The 12184-nt window shown below is 35.0% G+C and overlaps 1 protein-coding gene across 6 annotated transcripts in view; it reads right to left on the bottom strand.

Moving 5' to 3' along the window:
• LOC126750701 (ubiquitin carboxyl-terminal hydrolase puf) overlaps positions 1 to 12184 on the bottom strand; it is a 146370-nt gene that overhangs the window by 105851 nt on the left and 28335 nt on the right. For 4 of the 6 annotated variants that reach the window (XM_050460397.1, XM_050460392.1, XM_050460393.1 and 1 more), the window contains 5 exons: positions 10648 to 10741; positions 10406 to 10588; positions 7570 to 7839; positions 2589 to 2775; positions 2332 to 2533 (listed from right to left, as the gene is read on the bottom strand). In XM_050460397.1, coding sequence (XP_050316354.1) covers positions 2332 to 2533; positions 2589 to 2775; positions 7570 to 7839; positions 10406 to 10588; positions 10648 to 10741 — 936 coding nt within the window. The remainder of the gene's footprint in view (positions 1 to 2331; positions 2534 to 2588; positions 2776 to 7569; positions 7840 to 10405; positions 10589 to 10647; positions 10742 to 12184) is intronic. The other 2 variants (XM_050460394.1, XM_050460395.1) reach the window with 1 other exon arrangement.

The following is a 12184-nucleotide window of genomic DNA, read 5'->3' as shown; positions in this document are numbered from 1 at the left end:
TCCTCCAATGAGCAACGCGAAGCGTGGTCAATTGTTAATGAGGTTGTGTCCAAAAGTAATGGCTCTCAAGAGGTGCAGATTGATTCTGACATGTTGAATAAGTACTTTTGTTCGGTTGCTGATATCCTCACAAAGGGTCTCTCTTCCACTTATGACCCTCTCAAATTTTTACCTACCACTAGTGGAAACTCATTTTACCTCAGCCCCACTACTCCCAGGGAGATTTTTTGCACTATAGGATCGATGAAAAAGAAAAGGGCATCTAGTGACGATGGTATTTCAGTGAATTTATTGGAAAAACTTCCTTTGAGTGCTATTCAGACTCTTTCTTATGCTATTAATATTTCATTTCAGTCGGGCACATTTCCTCTTTGCCTAAAATTAGCAAAAATTTTGCCTCTTTATAAGGGTGGTGATCGTTCTAGTCCATCCAACTATAGGCCGATTTCAATTTTGTCTACTCTATCTAAGTTAATTGAAAGACTTATGAAGGATCGTCTTTTAAGGTTTCTTGTGAGGGAAAGGGTTCTTCGAGATGAACAATTTGGTTTTCTATCAGGGAAAAGCACCTCTGACGCTATGTTTGATTTCTTGTCCAAACTTCTCCAGGGTGTTAATGGAAGAGAGGCGACTGCGGCGGTGTTCTGTGACTTGTCCAAAGCTTTTGATTTTGTGAGTCATAGGATACTGCTTCAGAAGCTTTCTGCTTATGGAGTTAGGGGTGTTGCACTGAAGTGGTTTGAGTGCTATTTGTCTGGTCGCGAGCAGTCTGTGTACCTTAATGGTGACTTTTCTGGGAGGGAGTCTGTGGATTGTGGTGTTCCACAGGGGTCGGTTCTTGGTCCCCTTCTGTTTCTTGTATACATTAATGATCTTATTACTCTTAGCATATGTGGATATTTTACATTGTTTGCTGACGACACAACGGTTTTATGGTCGAATAAAGATCCCAAGCAGCTTGTCAGAGATGTTGCAGCCGATCTCCTGAAATTAAAGCAATGGTGTGATTTCAATCAACTTTGCTTAAATATGTCAAAGTCCCATATTATTGGTTTCAATTTTCAAGCTGAGAGTCTTGATTTTGGTGAGAACGCATTGGACATGGTAGACAATTCTGCATTTCTTGGTTTAGTCATTGATAAAGATTTAAAGTTTTCGGACCATATAATAAAGTTAAATAAAAAACTTGCTTCTGGCTGCTTCTCTGTTAGGGCAACCGTTCATGAACTGGGGAGAGATGTTGCTCGTGATGTGTACTTTGCTTTGTTCGAGTCGCATTTAAGGTATGCTCTTCCATTTTGGGGTGCATGTTCAAATTATCTGTTTCAGTCTGTTTTTGTGCTGCAGAAGAGGGCTGTCAGAAGTTTATTTAAGGCCCATTCTAGAATGCATTGTGGTAATCTTTTCAAAGAGAGCCGTATTTTGACCCTACCATCATTATTTATTTTGGAAACTGCATGTTTAATATTCAAAAATAAGAACAGTTTTCCAATCCGACATCACAGTTATCCTACCAGACAGATTAATAATATTCCCCTTCCTATTCCTCATTTTACATCTATCAAAGATTCATTTATATATCGCGGTTTAATGATTTATAATCACATTAGCGTGGAATTAAGAAGTGTTCAGTCTTTGCGCCAGTTTCGTTGTAAACTGAAGTCATATTTGCTTCTAAAAGCCTTTTATTCGATTGAAGACTTTTTTAAGGCTGAGGATGTTGTGTAGTAGATGCTAAGCTTTTAATCTGTTAATTTTAATTTTGAACATACCTTTATGTGTCCCTTTATCTCTGCTACCTTTGCCAACATGCATATATTTTGTTTTATAAAGATTTTGTTTGTAACATTTCTCTCTTGCATTTTTTTTTTTAGGCATTTTATATGTTGTATAAAATTTTTAATAAAATTCGTGTACATGTACCAAATTTTCCACAATAAAGTACTTGAAAAAAAAAAAAAAAGATGGATCACTGAAGTACTCCACATGCAATCTCTGACTCTAAACTTGTTTAATTTAACAATTAGTTTACCACCCTTTAAGTATTCTGAAAATCGATTATATGGTACACCCTCTTACTCCGATCAGTTCTAACTTATGCAATACAAAATCATAGTCAACAGTATCAAATCCATTTCACAGGTCAAGAAATACCACTGAAATCTTTTCACCATGATCTATTTCAGTTTGAACCTATGTTTATTAGGAAATGAAATAATCCTGCTATTAACTATTTGAAAAAAGTACTGAGATTTAAGGGTAATTATTATCATGCTCCTTAGCCACCACCTTTAAAAATAGGTTGGACCTTAGCTATTGACTTTTGGTTACCTTCTACTTCTGCCTCTTCCCCACTAAGCATTTCTAAGATATGTCCCCCGTTGGTGTGAATTGTGATGTAATTGCCGCAAGCGGTCGGTTGCTGAACGTGATGATGATGATGGTGATGGTGATGCTCTTCTTTTCCCAGCTCGCTACAAGAAGAGCTCTCTTCGAGGTACACATTGGATTTAAGCACACCGGATTGATGTACCTGAAAACTATATTGAAAAAAAAACGCACACATATTAAGAACGAACCGTATATACCAAAGCATTAATTTGCGCGGGAAGCATCATCGCCTCTTGCGCAGAATGACTCTTCAACGTTTTAACTTCGTGATCACTGTCGACGTCCACTTCGCTCATGGTCTCCACGCCGGCCAACCGGTTTATGCCGCCGCGTTTGTTGTTGCTTTTTTGACGTTTGGCACGGGCTTTCCTAAGAAATTTTCGCCTAAAATGTTTAGCATCATTTAATCAACGTGCCCGAAGGCTACACCTTGTTCTTTATTAATTTTAAAACGTCTAATGCTAAATGGGCTGAGTACATTGTTCATATTCAAGTTGTAATCTAATTATATGCCATTTGATGACATCATAAAAACAACTTAAATCAATGAAAATTAACGCTCTACAGACCTTAATAAATAATTTAAGACAAGGCAAATTTATTGATTTTTATTTAGGGGTACTGGCACAGATGTAAATAGCTGCGCACCAGATAATAGCTCCAATGTTAAATTTGCGGACCCTAAAAGGATGCTGGCCTGAGTGAGCTCTAGCATCCCAAGCCAAAATTATTAGTCTATGTTGCCAAATCGAGCATCCCGGTTCGTTGCGTGCCTCTACGTTACGGCGGGTAATAAAGGATTTGGATCTTGAAAAGGACCTATTTGTTGCTATATCACCTATTACCTTACTATATGGACCATTACTGCAATCAATTTGCAGTTTACCCTTTATATTTTGTAAAATAGCAGAAGCCCGAATCAAGGCTAAAAACTTATTTAGGTTGTTTTTTAATTTCTATCACAACTAAACTCACTATAAAAACGTATTTAAATAGTGTTCACTATTGTTTTATTTACCCGTCTATGCTTTATTAACTATTAATAGTTTTTAAATACTTTAGGAAACGCTAAGGCTAGAGTTCCAGTTGAAAGCTTACGTGGTAAATACATTTGTAAAAACCATTTCAACAATGAGGACTTCCGGACAGAAAACCAAAAATATCTGAAGAGTAATTTAGTTCCTCAAAACAATACTGCTTTCTTTAGCAGCCCTTTTGCTTCAGATAGCGAGAAAACTTTAACCGTGCAGACTCCAAAAAGAAAATATACTGCAGGTGAAAACAATTAAGCTTTTAAGACTAGCCCACTTATCTCTTCTAAGAAACGCCTCAAATTTGAACATGAAAATACATCCGTTACATACACATTTGCCGTTTTTGTCTTTTATGTCCCCGGTAGCAAAAATATTAGTTAATATGCAATTAAGGGGTAATAAGTAATAAGTAAGAAATAATAAAGACCTGTAGTTTGGAGGCAAAAGGAAAAAGAATTCTACATTTCTTTGAACCACAAGTCTCCATCAGCTCATTATTTTTTAAGGAAAAAAGGCGTTGTGCTTCCGGCCGTATCTACAATGCGTAAATGAATTGCACAAAATAACTTTATAACTGGAATTGACGATAAAATTTTAAATTTTTTGAAGCATATATCTGCTGTAATGACAAGAAATGAAAAAACATTTTTAGTCGCATTTGATGAAATAAGCCTCAAAGAAAACTTGGAATTTCATAGAAAACTCGACTTAATAGAAGGATTTCAAGACTTGGGACCTCTCGGCCGAACTGTGAAAAAAGCCAACCATGCCCTTTTCTTCTCCATTAAGGGTATATATTCATCTTGCCTACTTTTTTTTCACATAATTACGTTTCAAAAGAAGATTTAAAAATTGTAATAAAATACATTTGTTGAGTTGAAGTTGAGTTTTCACCTCTTGCTATGGTTTGCGATCAGGGCATCAATAATAGGGGCGCTATGAAATTATTAGGCGTTACGAAAGATACACCTTACTGTTATTATGAATGTACGATGTACCTCATCTTTTTAAAAGTATTCGGAATAATATGCTCTCAGGAACATTTGAATTATTTAATAAAAAAATTAGTTTTGATATAATTAAGAAAACTTCTGAAATTGATAGAGCGTCTCAGTCCGCTAGAGTCCTGCTAAAGCTGACTGACAAGCATATTAATCCAAATAAATTTAAAAAGATGTCCTGCGAATTAGCGTTAGAAATTTTTTCACAAAAAAAACAATGGCTGCAGCTGTTAAAACGTGTGTGTGGAAAAAGGTTTCGTTGATCGGCAAGTAGGCACGAATACTGCAGAAGTCATAGAAAATATGAATAATTTGTTTGATGTTTTAAATAGCAAACAATTATATTCTAAAAATCCTTTTAACTGCGGTATTAGTTCTGAAAACGGATCAGTGATAAATGCTTATAAAGTTTTTATGAGAACAAAGGTATCAACAAAGTAGAAAAATATAGTTAGTTCTATGACGCGACAGCGTGGTGGTTATAGAATCTCAATCCAAGAGCTAGATCTTTTCGGCTGTTTTTTAGAATTAAAAGTACAACAGACTTACTTATGCCATCGAACATTTCAAATTCCGAGATAAATACAGATATCCGCCCATTATAGATACAGATATCAGCCCGATAGCCGCGATAAGAGTACTTTTTTTTCCTAGAAATAGAAATTCTATTGGAAATTAAAAGGTGCACATGTTAAAATTTTAGCATATTATAAAAATATGTTACTGTTTCTTTTACTTATCTTTTTCTTTACAATATAACTTGAATGTCCATTAAACTTATTCCCTTTAATTAGGAAATTGTGTTCATTTTTTGAGCATTTGAAACTACTTAAAAAAAACTTACTATATATCCTTAGAATGGAGATTTTTAAAACATTAATGACTATATTTCGAATTTAAAAGGATTCACACAGTATCTACATTTATGATATTCTATATTTTTAATCAGAACGCTTACACAATAGATTTTTTTAGAATTTACATAATAATACAAGCGCTTTGTATACAGTGCATCCCAAAAGTTATGTCTAAATTTATTTAAAATTCAGGGGTGTGTTCGAAAAAAAAAACGCTCGGACCCGTCGATTTTTATTTCAAGTTGTGCATTTTTGTATGTGAAGTTTGTATATACAGGGTTGCTCAAAAATAAATTACAACCATCAACTTCATTTTTTCAAATGAAAGCACCTTTTTTAATTTTATTTTTGAATTTCGCGCGGAATTCTACGTGTTTTATGCCATGATGCAAACCTATAACTAAAGTTAACAGTTATCGAAAAAAAGACGACCAAACATTATTATTGAAGTTCACCTTACGAGTCACCTTATCTCTGAGAATGTTTGCTTGACGTTTTGCTTTCTTTGGAACAAAATCCATGCACTCCTGTATCGCAGATTGGGGCAAATTTACACATGGTGAAATCTATAGTTCACCGAATAGTTAAAAAGCACAAATATCACCCCTACAAAGTTATTCCTGTGCAAGAGTTATTTGATGACGATTTCGATAGGCGAAATGAGTTTTGTGAACGCTTACAAAACATGTGCAATCTAAATAATAATTTAGTAACAAATATTATTTTTTCCGATGAAGACACGTTCTGTTTGAATGGTAGTGTGAACAGACAAAATTGTCGATATTGGGCAACAGAAAATCCGCATTGGATGATGGAGGTAAACACCCAGTACCCTCAAAAACTAAATGTGTGGTGTGGAATAGTGCGCGGAAGACTAATAGGTCCCTTTTTCTTTGAACAGACTTTAACGGGACAAGTGTATCTCGATTTTCTCCAATTTGAATTAGTTCCAGCATTACTAGCTTTATTTCCAAATCCATTGGACCCAGACTATCCTGACGAAGAACTAATTTTCCAGCAAGATGGCGCTCCTCCGCACTATGCTGCCACTGTGCGTACATTTTTGGATAAAACCTTTCCCAATCGATGGATAGGAAGAAGAGGACCCATCGAATGGCCTGCTAGGTCGCCTGACCTAACACCAATGGACTTTTTTTTTGTGGGGATACCTCAAGTCGAAGGTATTTGTTAATAGGCCAAATAATCTAGACGACTTGAAAGAGAGAATTTGCAGAGAAGTACGCGCCATAACTCCGGAAATGATTGAAAATGTGCAACGAGACTTTATTGGATGTTGTCAAGCCGTGAATGGCAACCATTCTGAACATTTAACTTAATTTTTGTTCTTTTTTTATATGTTACATGAATCGTCTTTTTTTCGATAATTGTTGACTTTAGGTATAGGACATGATGCATGAAACATACGTAGAATTCCACGCGAAATTCAAAGATGAAATAAAAAAAGGTGTTTTCATTTGAAAAAATTAAGTTGATGGTCGTAATTTATTTTTGAGCAACCCTGTATATACAGACTTCACGTACAAAAATGCGCAACTTGAAATAAAAATCGACGGGTCCGAGCATTTTTTTTCGAACACACCCCTGAATTTTAAATGAATTTAGACATAACTTTTGGGATGCACTGTATATTAAAGATTTACTTTTAAGCTTGGCAATATAGCGACGTCTTTACAGCAAAAAGAAGCAAAATATTAAGCGTTTGGACTGGTGCGCCGCGTGTCGCAAAAATTGATGCGGCTATGTGAATATTTATCTGGTGCGGAGCTATTTACATCTGTGGTACAGGTAAAAGAAGGTTAGTTTATTCGAGGTTTCTGGTATAACGAATATAGTTGATGGTCAATTTACTTTATATATTTTTATAGGCCAGAGAGCATGTTCCAACACAAGAAATAGTTTAAACAGGAAAACTTTCTCAGAGTAAAGTTGATTGTTAGGAAAAGTTTTTTTGTGAAAAATTACTCGAGAAAGTAAATAGTTTTGCGCGATAGGGTTTAGTGACTATTTATTATAGACCTCACTATACACTTCACACTATACAATACAGAGTATCCCATAAACAATGGTAAACAATTTAAAAGCAGATTCCTTTTAGAAAAAGAATGTCGCTAAGTTTAAGAATGAGGAAATTTTCCTATTCCAAAAGTCAAAGACAATCAAGATACAGGGTAATAAAGTTAATGTAATTTTCTAAATCAAGAATATACCCTAACACAGTTCCTTGCAGAATTCCAATTGATATGACATCACCAAATAGAAACTAACCTTTTTCTCATTTTACTGGGACTGTCTTCTACATCCGCCTCTTCTTGACTACTACTCGACCCCACCGCTTCCACACCCTCCGGCAAGGCATTTAATGTTGACAGCAATTTTTTTCGCACGTGCGCCTTTCTGTCACTCTTCGTTTTGACTGACGGCGGCCATTTAACTTTCGCCGGTGTTGGTGAAGTCTGAATGGGAATCCCGTCCAGTTCGGTATCGGTGCTGCTATTATGTGTCACCGGACCATGGATTTTTTCAATCAGCTGCTTTCTAATATTTGGGAAAATTATTAGTAATATTATTCAATATTTTTTTTAGATTTATAGATTTCTCCAAGATTGATATTGGTCTAGGGGATTTAAATTTGAACCTAATTGATGAAAATAATAATGAAGTTATTAAATATCAGACTATTTTAAACTACTTTGGTTTTGTCTCTGCTATTAACTAGTCGTGTTAGGGTTACATCATTCAGGGATTCATCCACTAACATAGATCATATATTTTTAAGAAAAAATTTAGTTAGTGTTAGTGCAAATTGTACGTCGTATGTCATTGATTCAGCTAGAACAGATCCAACGATGTTAAATACAAATTGTAATGATAAAATGCCAAATAACGAAAAGAAAGTTAATAAAGTCCTGGACAAAATTATTTTGATTTGATTTTTTTTTAATAAAGATAAAAAATAAATAATAAGCATTATTAACTATGCATTATTCATTAACAAAAAAAATTATATTCTACTTAACAAAACGAGATTTAAGTAACTAAATGCAATACAAGAAAAAAAAATTTCACTAACTTCAATTTTAATACAAAAATAAAACAATAGATCCAACTAATAAAATAAGATGTTTTGTTATTAAATTTAAAGAACTGAAAAAGAATTTTAATGAGAAATATTTATTATCCTTTTATGCGGCACTTATTCAACCACATTTGAACTATGGCATTTTAGTTTGGGGTGGAGCACTAAAGATTCACTTACACCTATTGGAAATTGTTCAAAAATGGATTTTAACAAATGTTTTAGGTAGAAACAAACAATACTGTTCAGATCAATTATACAGAGGAAGTGGAATTTTGGATCTCAGACAACTCTTTTTTCAAAGCATTGTGATAAGGCAATATAAAAATATTTATAATTTTATTTAATATATTTGACTTGATTTGATAGTAAATAAATAGTCCTTTAATGGAAGTATGTGATTTTTTTATATACACATCAAAATGGTCTAAGGAACACTTAGAAAAATAGTTTTTTCGCCTTATAAATTTTTATATATTTATATTTTCATACGGAATAGATACTACCTTTAATATTAAAATACCAATGAAGTAAAATAAATATTTGGGTACAAAAAATCATGCCAGAACAGCGTTTTTTGCTACTTGCACATTTTGTCGAAATAACGCAGATTATAATTTTTAAATTCTAACGCAATTTCGCATTTTCTGTGGTTCCAACCGAACAATTGTGATTTAGTTTTTATTCAATAAAAATGGAAAGACGACATTTAACTCGAGAGGAAATGCTAAGAGCAGTCGGAATGCTTGAGGCAGGAACAAGTCAAAGAGACGTTGCAAGAGCTTTGGATACATCTTCCAGTGTAACTAACCGTTTGTGGACGAGATATAGAGAGACAAATGATGTTAGAGAACGGCATCAAGGCCCGTCGCGAGTTACCACACCTGCCCAAGACCGTTTTATAACTTTGCAAGCTCAAAGAAATCCCACGGTAACAGCCTCTGTTTTGGTTCAGCAGCTCTCACGAGTGCACAACGTCGAGGTTTCAGGTCAAACTATTAGAAACCATTTGCATGAGAGAGGACTTCATGCCAGAAGACCCCTAAGGGTTCCTCGGTTAACTTTAGGAAATCGAGGTGCAAGATTAACGTGCCAAAAACATGTTAATTGGAATCAAGAGAGATGGGTCACAGTTCTTTTTACGGATATGTCTCGATTTTCATTTTATCCTGATTCTGGTAGAATTCGTGTCTGGAGAGAGGAAGGAAATGAAAGTCGTTTGCGTCATGCCCGGGAAGTAGTAAGGCAACGTGGTGGATCACTAATGTTTTGGGGTGGCATTAGACTTCACGGAAAAACGAACCTCATTTTTGTGAAAAATACAATGACTGGAATAAGTTAGAGGGATAATATACTACTGCCTGTAATTGTTCCATATTTACGCGAAATGGGCCTAAATTCGTTGTTGCAACAAGATAATGCCCCACCACATCGAGCACGGCTTGTACGAATCGCTATTGAGGAAAATCAAATCAATCTTCTACCCTGGCCCTCTACCTCACCGGACCTTAATTCAATTGAGCATGTTTGGGATTGGTTAAAAAGGCAACTTCTTCAACGATTTGACTTTTTTCAAAGCGCTCTGGAGCTTCGTCTTGCTGTGACACATGTTTGGGAGGAGTTGCCCCAAGAATTAATTAATAATTTAATTTTAAGCATGCCAAAAAATAGAGGTGGACCATCTGGCTACTAGTTTAATTTGTAGTTGGTAAATTTTTATTTTTATAGTTTTTTTTAATAAACGGTAATAAATGGGATTTTGTTCTTTATTTTTATTTGGGCCCTTAATTATGAGTAAATTATAATCTACAAAAAAAAGTTAATGATTATATTGTTATTTTATTCGAATAATGTAAAAAAATTGCAATAATTAACTTTTTTCCAATCTTCTCAAAAATATTAACATATTTGTATGTGTTCCCTAGACCATTTTGATGTGTGTATTCTAAAAATAATATCGGTACTCGTATATTAATTATAAGCTATAAAGTGCATAAATAAATAAAGCCATAAAAGATTGGATACCTTGCTAATTTGCATGGAGGGGGTCCACTATTATCCACAACGATCTGCCCATGGTGTTGTTCCTCATCCTCGATTTCAACTGTGTCAATTTCGCTGTCCGACTTGTGGCTTTCCGAATGTCCGGTGCTTTCCCCTTGCTCCTCTTCGGAGTTGCTCGCATCTATCGAGACGCTAGGGAAAATACTAAATAATTTAAAAGAAACTATACACTGGCACAATTTTGCATATCAACTAATACAAACCTATTTTCCGAGGAAGTCGCGGCGCATTTATGTAAGGCTATACCAGCTGTGGATGCGGCCACATTTATCAGGCCGATTTCTGGTGCTGCACCACCTTGTGAAACAAGATTGTTGTTAATTTATTGTTAAGTCGTTTTGATAATAATTAACAGGTTGCTTGTTGTTTCTTTGTTGAAATATGTCGTTACTAGAGTAGGTGTAGAATAAATTCAGATTTTGTCTCTACAAGCTTAATATAAGAATTCCAGATAGCCATGTACAGTGAAAGCTCCCATAAGCGGACACTCACGGTTTCGTAACTTTTGTCCGCTTATGGGAGGTGTCCGTTTAAAAGAGAGTATGTGAGTATAGAGTATAAATAACTGTTTGTCTGATGTTGTCTGACGAAATTTCACCATCTTTTGCTGAAGGAGACAATTTTCGTAATAACTTTCTAAATTTTTTAAATGTTGAAATGCAGTGAAATCATCTTTAGCAAATTTTTTCAATATAGAAATATGATTTAGAGCTTCCCCATATGAATTTATAGTTTTTGAACCTCTTAGTGAGTCCACCAGTTCCACTTCTTCTTCTGAGTCGTTTGGACTACCATATTCATGTTGGCCTGAGGAAATCATCTACTTTCTGGGGGTCTGCTACTCCTAAATGTTTGGCATGTCGCAGTGACTAAGCAAGTGTCGCTAAGGGCAGATCGTCTTCAGCATCGCAATAATTTTGCTGAGCAAATTCCTTGCTACATCCACTTTTTCTGAATCCAGTTTTGCCAAAACAGTTCTTAATTGTAGCGGAATTTTATTTATCCCATGCTGTTTTTATAAAATACAAAGCTTCTAACACATTAATAGACTTTGTAAGCTTAGATAAGCTTTGGACATCGTCAATTTTTGTTAAAATATGTTTTAAAATCAAATGCCGATAATAAAATTTAAAGTTCTGTATAATACCTTGATCCATTTTTCATTTTCAGATCACGAGGATGAGAGCACGCATTGTCTAAAAATAAAAGAATTTCTTTTTTTTTTCACCGGCCATATTTGCACAGAATAAAATGGTTAGTCTATCTTTGGACAACTTTCCACCCACACATGTTTCTCCTTTAAGGGACAGAGTTTTGTCGGGCAATGCGCGAAAAAAAAGTCCACTTCCATCTGCGTTGTACACGTCTTCTGGTTTGTAGCCAAGCAACAGGGACGGAAGTTTCTCCAAAAATTGTGACACATCAACTTGATTTACTGCAGCAGCTTCGCCAGATATGCATTTGAAACTCACACTATGTCTCTTGCGCCACTTTTGCAGCCACCCGTCGGACGTACTGAAATTATTATAGCCAAAAGTAATGGCGATTTCTTTAGCTTTCATTTTCACTAACGGCCCTGAGATTGGAATGTTCTAACTTCTAGCTTTCACAAACCACTCAAAACATGTCTATAGCAAAACCTTCCTTTTTTAAAAAATCCTTCTTTTGATTTATATTAGTTCCTGACTGCCATTTACTCCTGAGATCTTCCTTATTTTTGGCAATTTCAGCTGCTTGCGT

The sequence above is a fragment of the Anthonomus grandis genome, chromosome 2, assembly GCF_022605725.1.
Source record: "Anthonomus grandis grandis chromosome 2, icAntGran1.3, whole genome shotgun sequence".
In the NCBI taxonomy this organism is placed as follows: Eukaryota; Metazoa; Arthropoda; class Insecta; order Coleoptera; family Curculionidae; genus Anthonomus; species Anthonomus grandis.
Note: the sequence above shows the minus strand (reverse complement) of the source record. Positions and strands in the feature narration are given on the sequence as shown.